Source organism: Misgurnus anguillicaudatus, unplaced genomic scaffold (assembly GCF_027580225.2).
Source record: "Misgurnus anguillicaudatus unplaced genomic scaffold, ASM2758022v2 HiC_scaffold_33, whole genome shotgun sequence".
Taxonomy (NCBI): Eukaryota; Metazoa; Chordata; class Actinopteri; order Cypriniformes; family Cobitidae; genus Misgurnus; species Misgurnus anguillicaudatus.
Genome location: NW_027395283.1, coordinates 2,301,878 through 2,321,711, shown reverse-complemented (window position 1 = coordinate 2,321,711; position 19,834 = coordinate 2,301,878). Strand labels below are relative to the sequence as shown.

Below are 19,834 nucleotides of genomic sequence, written 5' to 3'. Positions count from 1 at the left end.
GGGAGGGGAAACAGCCATAAATCTATATTTATGTTACGTGCACTAACAGCTTTTTATGCATTTCATGTGACAGGGTCATGGCAGCCCTCACTGTTGTCTTGTTTCGTATGGAGAGTCACGTGGCCTGTGTTCATGTTTTGTGTACCTTGTGCTCTCCTGTCTTAAGTCCTGACTGTAGCTTGGCTCCAGCTTCTTCACTAAAGCTCTGAAACCATCATCTTACACAATAGGAAAAGACTGGAGATCTTGAACTATTATTTTGAGGAGGGCGTCATCAAGCTCTCTCTTCTGTCCTAAAGATACACAATACAATGACCACATTAGCAGAACCCACAAGCAGTGTTTAGCCAAGTGAGCTAAAGTAATCCGTCAGCTTTTCATGAATGAAGTTCACAGTCAATTCACACTTTGTGCACTCACAATGCATGTTCACGGTGTAGGCCTACTATAAAAAATATGTGACTTACACCCCATAGGGGCGGTTTCCCGGACAGGGATTAGACTAGTCCTAGACTAAAACATTTTTAAGAGCTGTCCAGACTGAAAACAACTTGCAGTGACATATCTTAAAATACATCAGGGCCCTTTGTTTTGCCTCCAAATGCACACAGGTAATGTTTTTAGTATGGCATATTTGTTAAAACTAGTTATATTTCCTAATTAAACTAAGGCCTAGTCCTGGATTAAGCTAATCCCTATCCGGGAAACCGCCCCATAGAGTTCAGATAGGTAGACTATAATAGGATGTAGCCTAATATGTTCAATCTAAATTGTTTGATTGGGTTCAGTCCTTAAAGCAAAAAACATTTTTCAGAACTGTGACTACTTATTTGTCTGTTATTAAGAGTGTTTAACTTATTTTGTGTAATTATCATCCTTAATAACTGAATAATTCGGATAAAGAAATTTTACCTTCAGTTGGTACAGACTGGGCCTTTGAAGTTGGAGTATTGTCTGCACAGTTAGTGGGTGTTTTGCACGTAGGTGGCGAAGCACTGAAGATGTTTTGTTGGAATAAGAGAAACTTTATTCACATATATACTACTTGTGTGGGACTCTCCAGACAGAAATGTTCCCACACCTGAGAATGGGTTCTCTTTTGTGCATTTTCCATAATAATTATTAGCGTGAATGATCTAGTCAGACAGCATCTATAAGCAGCAAACAGTACTGTGATTGAGGAAGTATTTCCATTCTTTATTGAGTGATGGTTGAGTCGGCAAAGTGTTAATTGACACTCAAACAACATGGTAATCATTATTATTTTATGAACAACAATACACATGCACATGCAATGTTATAGACATTGATACATTATAATTATGTAATGCATTAAGTAGATAGACCACAGCGTGCACTGTGTTTTGAAACCTGCATGATGTGTCAATGAGGTAATGAAGTTTCATTCCATTGGACACATGACAGCCTCATTTCAAGGAGCACTGTGTTTTAGTAGTGTTTCAAAAGCTCGGTACGTGTGTCGAGACAGTGTGTCAAGCAACCCACCACTAGTACTGGGTAATACCAGATACATACTGTAAGTAACAAGAAGCACTACTGTACTGTACAATATAAGTAGTACTTACACACAAGTGTGGGTTAATGACAGGTACTTATAGTGTACATATAGTTAGGATAACTAATTTCCACGGTGAACACACACAGCTGATTTTCACGGTATTTACATTTGCAATTTCACCCTTCTTGCTTTACACAAATTTTGTTTGAGATTGCACAAAGCTGGGAAAAGAAGATGGTCGAATTGGAGTTTAACTTGCCTAATCGCTCCAAAAAAAGTTGTTTTGCAGTGCTTTAACATTAATGTGATTTGTAGGTATAACAGACACTATACTGAAACACCCCCAGATACACATCAATCTAATACTCACACATAATAATGTGGTCCTATTCAAAATAAATTGTCCCCATTTGGGCCTTGATTCAGCTTAGCAATGTGAGACTTTAAGCAGCCGTTTCAGCACCTGAACAGCTTCCGGGTGGAAAATATTGACCTTAAATGGTCCAATTAGTTTGGGTTTGCTATATCCATGTTCAGGAAAACAAATGGTTCCAATTATTTCAAATACAGTGTGTAGTGATTTTGACATGGGCACAAATTAATTTTGTGATTTTTACACAGGCAACAACTGGCTGTAGGACACTAGAGGTTTCACCGTGTGCGTGTATGTCAGAGACCCCTCCCTCCTCTACTTCGTGGCACCAGCTAAAGAATTTCACTTTAACAATAAGAATGATATCTAAATAGATCATTCAACAAATAAGACAATATGTAAATTAGAGGGAGTTTCACATTTAAATTATCTGAAGGATTTTATGAGATTCTGACCAGCTAGAACTCTTTAACTGTATCAACACAAGAAAGACACAGTGGTAATAAAATGGAATTTATTAACAAAAGATAAACAAGAAAACTAAAAACACTACTGAATGATACTAAAAAATACTAAAGAATAGAAAAAGATAGAAACTAAAATGCAAAGAATAGAAAATTGAAGTGACTGAGTGTAATTAATGGCAGAATGTTTCTGTTTCTGATAAGATGAAAACTTTATTTCTAATAACCCAAATAATGAAAGTTTTATCTGATAAACTTTAAAGAAATCAGTTATGCTGTAACAAATTCAACTCTTTATCGATATTGTTGATTCATTACCACAAGTTTAACTCAAAGATATAATTTTAATTTAAATTCTCATTCTTATGAACATCACAATTTGAGACAAAGTTTACCCACTTCACTTGGGCTAAACCCAAGAAACAATCATGTGACATTCAAATTAAACAATATATGAAGGGAACAAATCTGTTCCGGCTATACATAAAGTAACATAGTTTCCCCAAAAAACCCATAGTCACCAAACACAGACACATCTCATTGTTGCAGTCCCAAAGTCTCTAAATATCAAATAAAAAAATAATACTCATCAGTCCAATGGTTGTTCTGCTTTGAAGAAAAAGGAACAAATGTCCTCAGATTCTTATCTCCAAAAAGAGAAGTATAATCCACAGACTGAAAATCTCCAAGGGGCAAAAATATATATATCCAAGTGCAGGGAGTCCTTTAGAGAGTGCTTAGTCCAAAGAAAAATGCATGTAAAAAGGCGTTACTCTATGCACATATTACATGACGTCCAAGGGATCTTTTCTCAACACATGAAAAAGCTTTGCTACTCTAAATCCACCGTGTGCTCTCCCTGCCACACCAAACAATCTTGTCTCTTTTTCAAAATGGCCACCCTCCCTCTTCCTTTTAGCATGCCCTTCATAATAAAGACCCTCAAATAAAATTATATCATAATTATGAATATATCACAAATTGCATAACCATACACAACATAAAAATGATCTTAAATGGTAATTGTAAAGTAAAAGAAAATTGTTTAAGGCACTATAAAGGTAGTGTCATAGAGTCCCCCCCCCCCAAAAGGAGGTTAATTTTGGATATTTTTACCAAAATACCGTTTAAGGTTGACCACATTCACATTGTCCATCTTCTCCCCTGAACTCCATTCAACCAGGTAGTTCACTGGTTCCAATTTCCTTCTTATCTTCATGGGGCCTTTCCATTTAGGGGCCAATTTGGATGAAAAGTACTCATCTGCTTTGGATATTGGATGGGTACGCACCCATACCAGCTCACCTTCTTGGAAGTGCACAGGTTTGCGTTGGACGTTATAATATTTGGCTTGTTTGGCATGTGCTTTTCTCATTGCATTTTTAACATCCTGCTGTAATTGTTGTTGCCGCTCTAGAAGGGAATATCCTGGGAGTCCTGGATTTGGGGGAGGAGCAATCAATTGTTCCAATGGACCCTTCAATTGCCTGCCCAATGCTATTTCAGCCGGTGAGTGCCCTGTGGTCTCACTGGGAGCAGAGTTAATAGCAAAACGGAATTCTGCCAGCCACTTGTCCCACTCACGATGGTTTTCACCTACAAAGGATGCAATCATGGTCTTAATGGTTCTGTTGAATCGCTCTGACAGGTTAGTTTGAGGATGATAACTGGTGGTGAGCTTCCTTGTAATGCCCCATCTTTTGCACAGATCCTCCATCAGATGGCTTAGGAATTGGGGTCCACGGTCAGATAAAAGGAACTTTGGAACTCCCCATCTGGTAAATATCTCCTCTTGCAGAATCTGGCAGATGCGATGGGTTTTGCTATCTTTGATAGGGAACAGCTCTACCCACTTGGAGAAATAATCCACAACCACCAGAAGATACACATTTCCCTTTTTACTCTTGGGAAGGGGACCCATAAGGTCCACCCCCAACATGTATCCAGGCTCCTCGACTTCTGTGGATTGAAGGTAACCAGAGGGTTTGGTATTGGCAGGTTTGTACTTCTGGCAAACCGTGCATTCTCTTACATGCTTCCACACATCTTTGCGTACATCAGGCCACCAGGCCACATCTAAGATCTTAAGGAGTGTCTTCATTCGCCCCAGATGTGCCCCCAGTGGATTGTTATGGAAATACTCAATAAAGATTGTGGTGAGAGCCTTAGGTACTACAAGCTTCCTTTTAGCATGCCCTTCATAATAAAGACCCTCAAATAAAATTATATCATAATTATGAATATATCACAAATTGCATAACCATACACAACATAAAAATGATCTTAAATGGTAATTGTAAAGTAAAAGAAAATTGTTTAAGGCACTATAAAGGTAGTGTTACCTTTATATGCAATATTGAGAAGCATCTATTGTAAATGGTTACTAATAGAATAGACCAATGCCATGGTTTCAGGAAAGATTTGGTTGTGTGATATTTACATTCTGTGCGGTCGAATGATCTTGGCCCGTCGGCCACGTGTCAGGCTTTTCCTTGCTGCAATTGGGAAAGAGTCAGGTTCAGTTCAACAGCCTTGAACACTTGGTGCTTTGAAAATGCTGATCTCCGGGAAGCACAGAGAGGATTCTAGCGATCTGGAACACGCAGGCGTGATCGGGTAGACGGTGCAGAAGGTCCTTAACAAATCTGGAACACGCAGATTAAGGTTCCTTGAAGTGGAGGTTTGCTCTTCTGAGCTCTACTTTTTTTCCAGACGTCTTTGATTGCCTTTCTGGACGTGAGGCTCGGAACGTGGTGTGATCCACTTAGTCTCTGGACGCACAGAATCTCAAAACTTGTGATCGATCTGGTTCAGTCTCTGATGTCAAACTCAGAATGAGGAGCTGTAAAATCTCAAGGAGAGATTCAGAAACTTGGTTGGTTTTCCGATGATCTGTTATCGTCTTTCTCAATGGGAGACTCAGAAGTTGGGTGCTCTGTTAAGCGATGGGGGTTGTCCTGTGGGCGGGAGACTCATGCTGCATTCCAGGCAACCTGTAACCCGTAAATTATGACTTCAAAACCACGAGTCACAACTGTGAACTGGGAGTACATCGATCTAGTACGAGTTTGACTGCCGTTCCAGTGCACTTTCACAGGTAGGTTGTAGTAAAAACACGGGTTACAGGCTGCCTGGAACGCATAGAGTCGTGAGTGGTGGTTTCGAAGTCGTAATTCATGGGCTCAAAAACCTGCACTGGAACGCAGCATCAGAACCACTGATCTATATAAATGACTGGATTGCGCATGACGTCACGATTGTAAAGCCACCGCGCCGCCATGTTGGTATACCCAAACGTTAAATCAATGATGGACGTTATCAGATTTTAATGATATAAAATAAGATTTTACAAGTCTTTGTTTTTATATCTGAAGTTACCCTGTACATTATTACAATGCAAACATCATAAGCATGTGCATAGTTATTTACTGATTGTACGTTTTAGTTTTTAATCAGTTGTTATACATTCATCTTCATTACAATATCAGATCAGCAGACAGACCGCTGCATATTTAGTATTAATGAGAAACGTGCTCATTCTGAAATCTAAATAATTAATCTTGCTTTGTACTGTATGTGCATGCAATAATTTGCTAGTTTTGTAATTATGTTATCTAAACTTACAAGTTACCCAAACTTATAATAGAGAAATAACCAATGGCATTATTCTGAGTTTAAAAAGTATAAACATGACATCAAAATGTTACTCTATTGTTAGATATGGTCTCCACACCACAGACAAAATAAAAAACGATCCAGCCCCAGACACCAGATCATGTCAGAAAATATACGTTTACTTTGTTAAAGCATCTGTCAAATATTAGGCTGATCAATCGTTGCTAGAGGAGAGCATAAACAGAGTCATAAAACAGAGTCGTGAGACGGAGGTTTTAGATGATAAAATAGAACAGAGTTTTATTGATGGACAGTTAGTTTCAGTTGCATATGCCTTAATGTTCAAACCCCGTCTACCCCGGAATACAGCATGCACTTGTTATATCCAAATTTGCTCAGCTGCATCATCCCTTTGACCTTGGGCTTCCATAAACATTCTCTTTATCTATCTTGTTTACACACAGACAGAACAGCTCTATGAAACTTCCCAAATGTGAAACTGAACCACCAAGAGACATATAAAATATAGAAATACAATGAATTAATATAATAAAATACAGAAATATAATATTGAATGAATAATGAATAAAAACAATAATGAATAAATGAATTAATAAACAATAATGTAATAATAAAATGATAATAATGAAATTGATAATGATAAAATAATATTAATCAAATACAATAATTAAATGGATAATAACTAATGATTATAAAATTATTATGATGATTATGTAAATAAATGATTAAAGATAAAAAAACACAATAATAAAAACATTCTGCACGCGAGGATCCAAGGTAGGATCCTTCACTATCAAACATGCATTCATTCGTTAATAACGTTATTTGAACATCACATCACATAAAGATGTAATTCAGAATGCTAGTGTCTTAAAATGAGAATGAAGTCAACAGGTGACAGTTTTAAGTCCATTTTGTTGGTGGAAGGATGATAAAGATTTGATCTTTGGTAAGCCAATACTTTGAAAAATGCTTTTCCTTAAGGAATGTTTACGATCACCCTGTTTCATGAGATGGTGAAGGGGGGTTCGAAAGAATGATAAGCAGAAATGGTGTGGGCCAATCAAAACGTCCTTCTCTTCTCCGCTTTGGCACAGAGGTCAGCCATAAAAGATGTCCGAGCAGCCTTATCTGATTGACTGGACACTTTATGTTAACCCACCAAAATCCAGTCCAAATAAAGCAATTGGGGAGGGATCTGGAATTCTTTGTTGTATGCTGTTCACTACACTAACGTGTTGTTTTGTAACGCTAAAGTCTTTGGTAGTCACAAGTTTTGATAAAATATCTGTTGGAAATCAGCAGTTGTTTGTTTTCTTAAGTAACAGACACCAGCCCTGTTGGTGTCTGTTTTTATTGACTTAAACATGGTGAGGTTCAAATCTCTGTACAAAAACTACCGTACAGTGTACAGAAACTAACTTTTAGTGTACTTTCATGGGTAACGTTTTTTTAACTGTGTATTTCACTCATAAAACAACTGTCAAAAAACAACACATAGTAAGAACAAATAATACTATGGAAGTAAATGGGCCTCACAAGTGGCATGATTTCAAACTTTACTCAAAATATCTTCCCTCACGTTCATCAGAACAAAAGAATAAAGACTGACTGTTGATTAACTCTTCCCACAAACATTACAGTGTTAAGGTTTCTCTCCAGTATGAACTCTCTGATGGGATTTTAAGTTATTTGAACAAGCAAACGTCTTGTCACACTGAGAGCATTTGAAAGGTTTTTCACCTGTATGAAGTCTCTGGTGTATTATTAAACGGCCATGGCGAGTAAAACTCTTCTCACAAACAATACAGTAATAAGGTTTCTCTCCAGTATGAACTCTCTGATGGGTTTTTAAGTTACTTGAATAAGTAAACGTCTTGTCACACTGAGAGCATTTGAAAGGTTTTTCACCTGTATGAATTTTCTGGTGTCTTACTAAATTTTCATGTTGATTAAAAATCTTCCCACAAACATTGCAGTGATAAGGTTTCTCTCCAGAATGAACTCTCTGATGGACTTGTAAGTAACGTGACTGAGCAAACGTCTTGTCACACTGAGAGCATTTGAAAGGTTTTTCACCTGTATGAATTCTCTTGTGCTTTAGTAATGAAGACCCATGACTAAAACTCTTCCCACAGAGACTACAGTGATAAGGTTTCTCTCCAGTATGAACTCTCTGATGGGAATTTAAGGAAGCTGAGAAAGTAAACGTCTTGTCACACTGAGAGCATTTGAAAGGTTTTTCACCTGTATGAAGTCTCTGGTGTGTTACTAAACTGCCATGGGTAGTAAAACTCTTTCCACAAACAATACAGTAATAAGCTTTCTCTCCAGTATGAACTCTCTGATGGGTTTTTAAGGAAGCTAAAAAAGTAAATGTCTTGTCACACTGAGAGCATTTGAAAGGTTTTTCACCTGTATGAATTTTCTGGTGTCTTACTAAATTTTCATGTTGATTAAAACTCTTCCCACAAACATTGCAGTGATGAGGTTTCTCTCCAGTATGAACTCCCTGATGGACTTGTAAGCAACGTGACTGAGCAAACGTCTTGTCACACTGAGAGCATTTGAAAGGTTTTTCACCTGTATGAATTCTCTTGTGCTTTAGTAATGAAGACCCTTGAGTAAAACTCTTCCCACAGAGACTACAGTGATGAGGTTTCTCTCCAGTATGAACTCTCTGATGGGATTTTAAGGAAGCTGACAAAGTAAAAGTCTTGTCACACTGAGAGCATTTGAAAGGTTTTTCACCTGTATGAATTGTCTGGTGTGTTACTAAATTGTCATGTTGATTAAAACTCCTCCCAGAGACACTACAGTGATAAGGTTTCTCTCCAGTGTGGACTCTCTGATGGTATTTTAAGGAATTTGACTGAGCAAACGTCTTGTCACACTGAGAGCATTTGAAAGGTTTTTCACCTGTGTGAAGTCTCTGGTGATTTAGTAATGTATGCTTTACACTAAAACTCTTCCCACAGACACTACAGTGATAAGGTTTCTCTCCAGTATGAACTCTCTGATGGACTCTTAATTGAGATGACTTAGTGAAGCTCTTTCCACATTGAGCGCAGACGTAAGGTTTCTCTCCAGTATGAAGTCTCTGATGTGCTTTCAAGTGACTTGACTGAGAAAAAGTCTTGTCACACTGAGAGCATTTGTAAGGTTTTTCTCCTGTATGAACTTTCTGATGAACTTTAAGATATTGTTTGGTTCTGAAGTATTTTCCACATTCAGTGCAGTTGAAAGGCTTTTCATCACTGTGTGTCCTCATGTGAACATTAAGATTAGAGGAAGAGACACAAATCCTCTTCTTCTTCTCTCTGTGGTCTTCTGAATGACATTTCTTCTCTTGTAAGCTAGTAAAGCTGATCTCAGATCTGGTGAAGAGTTTCTGTTCTGTGTGTTTTCTCTCATGTCTCTCTAAATGTCTCTGTGAGCTGAATGTCTTTTCACAGGTGATACAGGAAAGAGTTTGTGCTGTCAGTCGCTCTTTTGATGTTTAGGACGTTATTTCTATATCCAAACATGAATCAATCTTCACATCTGAAAGAAAGATGAAACAATTAAGTAGCCTTTTCATTCTTATTTGCACAAAGAAGGATGAAGAATTGAGATTCTGTATCTTTTTCTGGATTCACACATATAGACAGAAGACAGGTGTCAGTCCTGTTATTACAGTTGGGTCATTGCACATCAAATAAATCAACATGTATTAAACTTTTTGTTAATATTGTAGCATTTTGTGGGTTCCATAACTTTTGGATGATTAAAGTTGCATTATAATATCATAACTAAAGTTCCCTCATAATCTTCTAAGGTCTCTTGATCTCAACATCATTCCCCCCTAGTGTGGTTCCGATTCCGATACCAGTATTTTCACTTAGGATAAATAAATATTACTGTCAAATGTCTTTCAGATAATAAAAGTACTCTAGTTCACTGTATGTATTTGTTCATGTTTTATACATGAATAAGTCTAAAGCACACCATAAAACAGTTATCCATTCATACAGGGCTAGCAGTATGTACACAGCTGTATATTATACAGATACACAGCCAGGTATCGTATCGGTACTCGGTATCGGCCGATACCCCGAGCCCAGGTATCGGAATCGGGAAGAGAAAAATGTCATCGGAACATCTTTACCCCCCCCCCCAAAAAAAAAACATTCCAACGAATTTGGTTGAACATTTCCGACCCCCTTTGAAGCTTGATAGAGAGCTGATAAGGTGTAGACATAATGTAAAGAACATTCTGCGAAAATATAAACTTGATATGTTTAATATTGACTGAGTAATGTCATGTCAGTGATTGAAATCATAGAGAAATTCATCAAATTGTGATGCTCTTTATTTCACAATAAGATTTGAGACTTTAGTATGGTATTCACAGGCATAGCCTCAGTGACAGTATGCCCTTTTCACACAGACATTACTGAAAATGGACCGGGAATATTTCTGAGAATGTTAGATTTTTGGTTTATTTACACTGCCAATGACTTGCCAGAATCTGTATGTGCGTTCCCACAGATACCGGAAAGATCCCTGAAAGACACGAGACGTGTTTAAAGTCCTGCCAGGGCTCGAAAGCGCGAGCAATTGCACATGCGCCCTAATTTCTCAATGGTACGCCTTAAAAAAAATTAGGTCGCACCAGTTCGACCAGCCGTTTGATGGAATAAAAGTCTCTACAACTCTGGCTGTTTCCCAATGTCAAGGATACTTCCTTGGCAATGACTAGTACTTACAAGTCACTTCCTTCTAGGCGAGGCTTCTCTTAAGCATTCGGAGAACACGTGAATGGAACAGGCTAGCAAGTGCAGGTCATTGCGTCAATGAAAGGTGTGCTGCGCGCATAGGATTGTGGGTGATTTCAGCGCGCAAAGAGCGCGAAGGATACACATTCGCATCCTTTCCTGTATATGGGATATTTCTCGAATGAAGGACTCAGTCCTTGGCTGAAATTCGAGGATCCTCGACATTGGAACAGTCCTTCGACGGACGTAGTATCCTCGAAATTCTGGCTTCCGAGGATCCTTCCTTGACATTGAGAAACGGCCCCTGTCTCTGAAAGTCTCCCTTTGATTCAACAAGCAGCACATTAGGTCCATGTCGTGGTATAACCCAATCAGAGATAGTAAAGGGCGGACCCTAGGGATGCTCCGATCGATCAGCCGATAATGCTTGCTATGTTTCTCAATGAATTACGGTGAAATGCCGCTACATCCAAAAGCTAGGGGGCGCTCTCGTGCAGAAACTCAAAATGCAGTGTAGACGAGGAACAATACACACGCAGCTATAATGACACGCAGCTCCATGAAATGGCTGAAGGATATATTTATATTGCTGTTCTTCAAACCTTTTCATGTATTTTCATGATAATAAAGAATATGTTTAATGATTATGTTTGACGAGTGTTGCTTTTTCAAATGCATGTTATAAACGACGCAAACTAACAGTGATTTTAGATCGATAAGGACTTACTGATCAAAAGCCGTAGTACATGAAATAGCTGTAATTAGATCGGCTGTCCGATTCAGAATATTGATCGGCCACGTATTATTAGTCATTGACCGGAGCATCCCTAGCAGACCCCTCCCTTTGATTGGCCGTGGTCCAGATATTTCTGTACGTGTGTGTGCATTTAAAAATACGCATTTCGGGTTGCAGTCAAAAGCGACGAGACGAGTGGCCCATCCGATAAACAGAGTGGATGTATCCGCAAATGTCAAGCCCCGGTCCAGGCATTAGGTAATGAACCACAATTGAGTCCTAGCATAATTCTTATAAAGAAAATCGTTTTGAACGTAAACCCAAAGTACAGCAATGTTAAATTGAAAAAAGTTTGTTCTTCTATTATTATTACTCACGAATTTCTATTCAGGATTTTAATCCCTCATTTCTTTGTATCAAACGCCTTTCTTTCAAAAAGAAGCTTAAAGGTTACCTAAAAAGAAGCTTTACCAGTCGAAATTATTCCTAAAACATATCTCATATCTCCAGAGCATGTTAACAGCACGTGTAAAGTTAACATTAATGTTATACAGAACAGCAAGTAACGTGTTAGATCAGCCCACCATTAAAACATGACAAACGAAGGGATCTATAATAAAACTTACTTTATAACATTAAAAGTCGAGTGCTTTAAACAACCGTGTGTGATCTGGTGTGGCTTCTGATCAGAAAATGAGATAGAAAAATATTTTACTATTTTATGCCATTTATGCTCGATTAGCATAAATATACAGTATTGTTGTTATAAAATACCCGACATAGCGTGAAGAACACAGATAAACCATATATCATCTCAATCGTGTTTATTGTCTCCATGATTTAAAACATCACAACATCTTCCTTTGCCTGTAAAGTGTAAAAAGTGGCGATCTCCGGATTCTCTGCGTGACACTACGTCTTCTTCATTAAAGGTGCTCTAAGCGAATTCATGCGTTTTAGACCATAAAACATTATTTGTTACATACAGCAAACATCTCCTCACTATCTGCTTGCTGCCTGTCCCTAATCAAACTGTAAAAAAAACCTGCGATCTCTGTAGACAGCCCAGGCTCCACAAACTGCAATAAAATCAAAGTGGCCAAACCTAGCACCACGAAACAAAACAAAGTGTTCCCTCCAATAAACAACAAGAAGGATTTAGGGGGTGGGGGTTGGGCGCGTTCATGAAAGCACAGAAGAGAGGGGGAGGAGTTAGCTACGCTCAGTTTGTTTGAAAACAGTTCAAACATCAACAAAAAGTGACGTCTCACAGATTCGCTTAGAGCGGCTTTAAGTTGTCATAATGAGACTGTCTGTCACGAGTGCCCTCTAGCGTCACGTATGAATAAAACAGACAAACAAACTGTGAATGGCTGCAGCCATTGCAGTGTATGGAATAAATATGGATGAAATTTTACACATCCCTGCAGAAATTTAAAGTGTATATTTAAATGTAATAAATATTTCTTCAATTATGCACACTTTGAATAAAAAAGCCCCAAATTAACATTAAATTGTTAAGTGCTTTTATGTCAACCATGCAGGAGGATTTTTCTCAATGACAACGACTGACAGTCACCTCCATCCTTAAAAATTAAATACAAATTCATAACTCCTGACAAAAATCAAGACACTACAGTCACTATAGGATTTTCAGATTAAAATAAAGGTCAAAAACTGAATCTTAAGTCTTAACGCTTTTTAATGTCGTATAGTTTTTTGAGGTAAGTACATTTAGACTAACAGTAACTTCTTAAGGATGCCAGTGTCCTTGTGCGGGCTAACAGGATTAGGTGCTTGTAAAACTGTGAAAAAAATTGGGTGCACTTAACTTTTGTTCTGGTGCACCTAAGAAAAAAATTTAGGCACACTAGTGCAACCAGAGAAAAAAGTTAGTCTCGAACCCTACCTACAGTTGGTAGATTCTTCTTCGCAGTGTCTTACGTTTGGTTATTAAACATTTTTCTCTTTCCAGAAACCACTCGCCTGTGTTTTTGTTTATGATAAGACTATAAGGGAGCGCGCGCTGTTCTATGCTGGTGGTGATCTCACTTCAGAGTGTGTTTCTGGAGAGAGAAAAAATGGATATGGAAAATGGATCAGAGTGGATAGTGACAAGCTCCCTGATATCTGCTTCAGTCCAGTTTGCTGTCATTTCTCGAATGTTGATCTGCATGTAAATCCCTCATTTTAAAGAGCTGAACAATAACTTCATTGTTGTGATGACACACGCATCCTCACTACGACATGCCGGTATGGTTTCTGCATCTTGTTCACACTGAGGGGTTTCCGGATATTTTACAGGAATGTTACTAGGTCCTCTTTTCAGGAGCGATCCCAGAACATTTAGCTTTTACACAAAAGCTTGTCTGCCAATTTTAAGATTGTTACCCATCTCTAGTAGCAATCACTAATCAATAGACTCCATGAGAATAAACATATGACACATAATGATTTGAGAGTAAATTGTGATGTAACAGTCTCAACAATACACTTGTTTTGCCCTGAATTTTCTTCTTGATGTTAAAAGAATGTTCCCTCTAGGGTTAAAGGCGGAGTCCATGATGTTTGAAAGCCAATGTTGATATTTGAAATCACCTAAACAAACACGCCCCTACCCCAATAGAATCTGGACCTTCTGTTGATAGACCCGCCCCACACATACGCAACCCAGCATTTGATTTGATTTGATTGGCTATAAGTGTGTTTTGGTAGTCGGCCCGTCTCCTTCTCCAAACCGTTTTTCAAACATCGTGGACTCCGCCTTTAAGGAACGCTCCACAAACTTTGTGCAAATGTTAGGGGAAACATAGTCTCGCGTAGCCAGACCTTCAATACTGAAGGTCTGGTGTTTTTCGCTGTTTTTTCTGGACAAAGCCCGCCCACGACCTGTTTCACCGACATGTCAAACAACCAATCACAGTTTGTTTCATCTAGCGTCACGTTTCGGACTCTCCACAATAACGAGCCGGCTGGCAACAAGTCAGTTATTGAAATAATCAGCCGCAACCGAATAGCATCTAAATAAACAACATTACTCACCATAGAACAACGTTGTGCACTTCATCAACAGCCACACCAATGAGACGCTCCCATTAAACATCTGTTGAAGCATATCTCTCCACTTTTTAACACATACAAGCAATTCAGGAGAACCAAACTTTTTGACTCCACTAACTGCCTCAAGCAAAACTCTTGGACGTCTTTTAGAGAGTCTACGCTGCGAACTTTGCATATTTTTGAGAATCCAATGTTTAGCTGATCATGATAACTGGTCATTATTATCCACGTAAACACGACTGATTCTCTTCCTTAATGGAATGTCGGAGCTTTGTTTTCCAGGGACCGTAACTAATTGCGACACTCGCGTCTCCTGGAAATCCGGTTTATTTCAACCAATCAAAGACATCTTTGACATTCTCACAGGGTTTCCAGAAAAGTGTACGAAAAACATCAGACGTTAAGCCAACAGTCTGTGGGCGTGACGTCTGAGGCTGAGACTAGGGGAAACATTGCGCTAACAATCAGCTAACGTTGCCTCTACGTTCTGATAACACTCCCCTAACCTCTATATCGTGGTATGCCTGAATGCAAATAATCAGAATAAATTTCACGTGTTAAACAATGTTTATTGTTCAGACAACATGAACTGGAGATTAAAAATACCTCAGCATCACATATTGTATTTAGATAACATTGTATTTTATAAAATATATAAATAATGACTTAATTAAAGGCAGGATAGGCAGGAATTATCTAATAACTTTTTTAAAAATTTGTTTAAACTATCTTAAGTAAATACTTAAGTAAAATGTAAGTACTCTGAAAAAGAGAGTATAAAACCTGAGTGTCTGTAGACCTTTCACAACTATTTTAAACACAGATAATTATTTCCATGCGGGACGAAACAAATGATTGGCTTGCACGACTGTCACTCTCTCTCGCCACCATGTTGCTACGGGATCTGCCCACACATGCGCACACCGATTGATTTGAACATGCACGAGGCACTCTAGGAAGAGCAAAACTACGGCAGAGAAAGATCATTCAGAACTCACAGTACCTGCATATGCAGTCAGCGAAGGCAAACAAGGCAAAAGCTTTGTCATAAATATAACTATCCTGTTTGTTACTGAATCAAACAAAATATATTTTAAACTTTACCAGTATCGATATGCTAGCTTAATAGTGAGTACTAAAAGCCATCCTATTTGTTTAAATTCATAGTGATGAAGTTGGGTGTATTATTACATGCGATTCTGACATGATGTTACTACATGCACCGCACTCCTTCCTCTCTGCTCGTCTGAGGTAAATGATTCTCCCAGCAGAGCCGGTCGGCGTCGCACGTTTATGTGTTTTGGGGGCGTGGCTTTAGGAGAAACCCAGAAGGAAGCGGGTGGAGTGAATGGAAATAATTAGCTGTGTTTTAAACAGGGGCGTCGTAAAGGGGGGAAAAGTTAGGACGATTCTAAGGGCCCATGAACTTTTGAGGGCCCCAGCCAAGGACTGTGCCGCAAACGCAACCCCCTTAAGCTGAGCCCTCTTGGCTCCACCCCGTCTTTACTCTGCGTGTTAGCGCCGTCTTCAATCCACGGTCTCACAGTGCGCGTGAACTTCACAAGAGAGCAAGGTGTGTGTATTTACTGCTATTTGCTATGATATCTGCATATGTGCGCATCCTTACTATAAATGCAGTTTACACAATGTGAAACTGGAGCAATACAATGCAGTTTTCTTTCCGCTGTTAAGTCTTCGCTCTGTTCACCTCAGTTAAAAAAAAACAAGGTGATTTACGTTCCCTGTTTTATGTTATGATTCTAACGCGAAGTTAGCCCTTATAAGCTGTTTTAATTAACGTAGCCCGTATAAGCTAATCAACATAAACTAGAAATGCGATTGGTTACACACTTCAATGTTTTGCAACGCAATATGCCAAAGAAGGATTTTTATGCAGTTGTGAATCGAGTTGATTGTGATAAAACTGAAATGCAACTAAGGCTAAACTAGTCCAGTTATGTATATTAAAGCTTCTCACCTTGCAACAGGTTTAAGAAATCAATGGAAATCTATGTTGTAATCTGCTATGGTTGTCATTCATTTCATTTTAAAGTTGATTAAAAACAGTCTGAAGAATCATTTAATAACAGTATGGCTGTTTTCTCAAGTTCACAGTTTCAATGATCTGTCGTTATTTTTGCTTTACTGAAGCTGCTGGTGTGTGAAACTTGTTCTTTACCTTATAAATAATGCTAATAATTATAATACAGGCTTTGGTCAAGCATTGTTGACCCAGTCTTATTTGAGGCATAAGGTATAGAAAAGATGCATTGTTGTTGTTCGCCATTTTTAAATGTTACAATGTTGTGTGTGTAACAGCTCAAGTATACAGTATGTCACTGAGACTGGCTGTGAAAATCAGACTAAAGTCTCAAATCTTATTGTGAAATAAAAAGCATAACAGTTTAATTTCAAGCATTAATTTCACTATGATTTCATTCGCTGACATTACTCAGTCAATATTAAAGATATCAAGTTTATACTTTTACAAAATGTTCTTTACATTATGTAGGATGAGTTTATGTGGAAAACAGTAAATCACAAATAAATACTTCAGCTGGGTTTTCACAGGCATGGTCACATTTATCTTTAATCTTTAAGAAGGTTGCATTTTCTCTGAATATTCGATTAATGTAGTGTATTTTTCAATTAAATTTACATTGGACAATAAATTATCTTAGCTGCAGACATTGTAGGTGTCTATAAATACTGATAATTGTGGTCATAACAATAGCAAAATAAATAGTTCTGTATTATTAAATTACAGACAAAGATTTTGAATAGCTACAGTAGGTTGGATTGTATGTTTGGTGCGAAATGGGTATGGTGAGGGCCTGACCCCCTATTCTTTCATAGGGCCCAAAATTGCTAGCGGCGCCCCTGGTTTTAAACAGTATATACTCGTAGTATTTCCTCATTCGAGGTTATGCGCCCACGTCACGTTGCTGTGCTCGTGGTCACAAAAACGTAACATTTTGTACACATATTTAAGCACCGCAGTTTTAAATTAAGTGATTTTAAGCCATTGAAACACAAACAATAGTGCTAAAGGCGCACACTGTTTCTGAGTGAGAGGAGCATGTAAGCCACATTCGTTTCTTGTGGAGATTGTGAGTATTTTTGCCGCTGTTAGCCTTAAATACACGTATTCGTAACTGTGAGTGGCTAACTAATTTGTGAAGTACACAACTTACTGTAAAGCTAATATTAATCAATGACTTCATAAGTTTCTCTTTATAACGTTATTCTCGTCAAAACTGCAAATGATGCAAGTTTTATGTATTTTGTTCTCTTTGTGTTTTAAAGTTATTTATAATAAGTCAAGTTTACTGTTTAGTGCACTGATATCAGACTAATTTTGGATAATAAAGTTTATTGTTAACTTCTTGCCTATAGTACATATCTTTGTCACATCAATATAAGTTTTGGATCACCACATTTGTGAGTGATCACCACATTTGTGAGTGATCATTGCATTGCATTGTATTTATTCATATACAGCAGGGGTCTCCAACCTTTTTATAAGCAAGGGCTACCACAATGTATAAAACAATCTGGAGGGCTACTTTTTGATATAGTCTACTTAAAACTTTTTTGTTTTACTTGTTTATTTTATTTTATTTGACTTGTTTATATGTTTTAGTATTGTTTAAAATTTTAACATACGTAAACCAAGCCAAGCTAATATAAAAAATATGTAATGAATAAATATTACAGTTGAGACTTTTAATAAAATGTGCTTTGGCGGGCACCTCACAGACTCTGTGCGGGCTACCACGTTGGTGACCCCTGATATACAGTATATTATGTAAAAGTATATAGTGTATTCTATGTACAGTACTTTAGTATAATATACTGTAGTATATACTGAACTATAATATACACATAAAGAATATCGGCCGATATATCGTTATCGGTTTTTACTCCCTAATATCTGTATAGGCATCGGCCCGAAAAAACGCATATCGGTCGGGCTCTAGTCTTAAGAGAAAGTAAACAGCTAAAGAGAAAACGAATGTGTAACAGTGCAGATCCGGTGTAGCAGCCGATCCTGTTCCCCTCGGAATTTGTGTTCCCCCTTCCAGTCGATAAAGCGTTTCTGCCGACAGCGCAGGCGCAGGTACCTAAATATCTGCGTGTTTTTTTTATTTATTATTTTTTAGTATGGTATAGCATATTTACAGAGTTTCTACAACCTAATACAGCTTAAAACAATTAAAAGTATAAAATAAATATTCAGAAAAAACAGCTGGGTGTACAAAAAGCGACAAGGGGAACACAAATTCCGAGGGGAACAGGATCGGCTGCTACACCGGACTTTGGTCTTTTACTTTATTAAGATCAGATTCTGCAGGTAAAATTACAATAATAAGGTGACGTGGAATTGACCTACTACAAGACTTGACTTTACATAGCCTGTGACTTGACTTGCCCAAGAAAAAAAATACTTGGGACTTACTTGAGACTTGAAGGTTTAGACTTGCACACATGTGACTTGGTTCCATCTCTGTAAAAGTGTGATCTTAAGACAATCAGAGCACGTGGGTGTTTAAAATACAACAATAATTGAGGAGACATACCTGATGTATTAAAATCATCATCTTCTTCTGTGCAATCTTCCTCTTCTGTGGGTTCAGTTTTTATATCTGTTGGTTCAGTTTTGATTTCTGTGGGTTCCGTTTTAATCTTCATCATGAGGTTCGTGCAGTCGATGAGTTTAACTGAACACATCTTCAGTTTGGTCTGCAGGATCTGCTGCTGTTCTCCAGCGTTACAGACAGAATCCAGAGACTCTGTGGAGGTTGATCCTCCTGTAAGCTCTCTTTACTGTCACACACTGTAGTGTCCTGCATCGTCTCAACGCTAAAATACACAGAGCCAATACTTAGTTAACACTCAATGAAACACGCAAGAGAGAAAAACACTGAGGATACACAAACACATCACGCGCTCTTTCTTTCTTTCTTTCTTTCTTTCTTTCTTTCTTTCTTTCTTTCTTTCTTTCTTTCTTTCTTTCTTTCTTTCTTTCTTTCTTTCTTTCTTTCTTTCTTTCTTTCTTTCTTTCTTTCTTTAGTGAGTTTATTTGCGGATTAAAGAGCTGCAGCGCCTCCTGCTGTACTGGAGACAGAAGACGCTCTTCTTCTTCTTTCCTTTTTAATGGCGGATGGCAAACAACTATTGAAAGCATTACCGCCACCTACCGAAATGGAGTGTGGGTCTGGATATGTTTAAATCCTAACACTAGCTTAAAAAAAGTAAATAAATTAACAAACATACATATACACAGGA

General features: G+C 38.0%; 1 protein-coding gene across 1 annotated transcript in view; it reads right to left on the bottom strand.

Moving 5' to 3' along the window:
• The window catches only part of LOC141349267 (uncharacterized), a 76,903-nt gene that overhangs the window by 27,860 nt on the left and 29,209 nt on the right, over nt 1-19,834 (bottom strand). The window contains 3 exon segments of the mRNA XM_073865724.1: nt 146-205; nt 3,481-4,552; nt 7,616-9,535. Coding sequence (XP_073721825.1) covers nt 146-205; nt 3,481-4,552; nt 7,616-9,263 — 2,780 coding nt within the window. The 5' untranslated portion in view covers nt 9,264-9,535.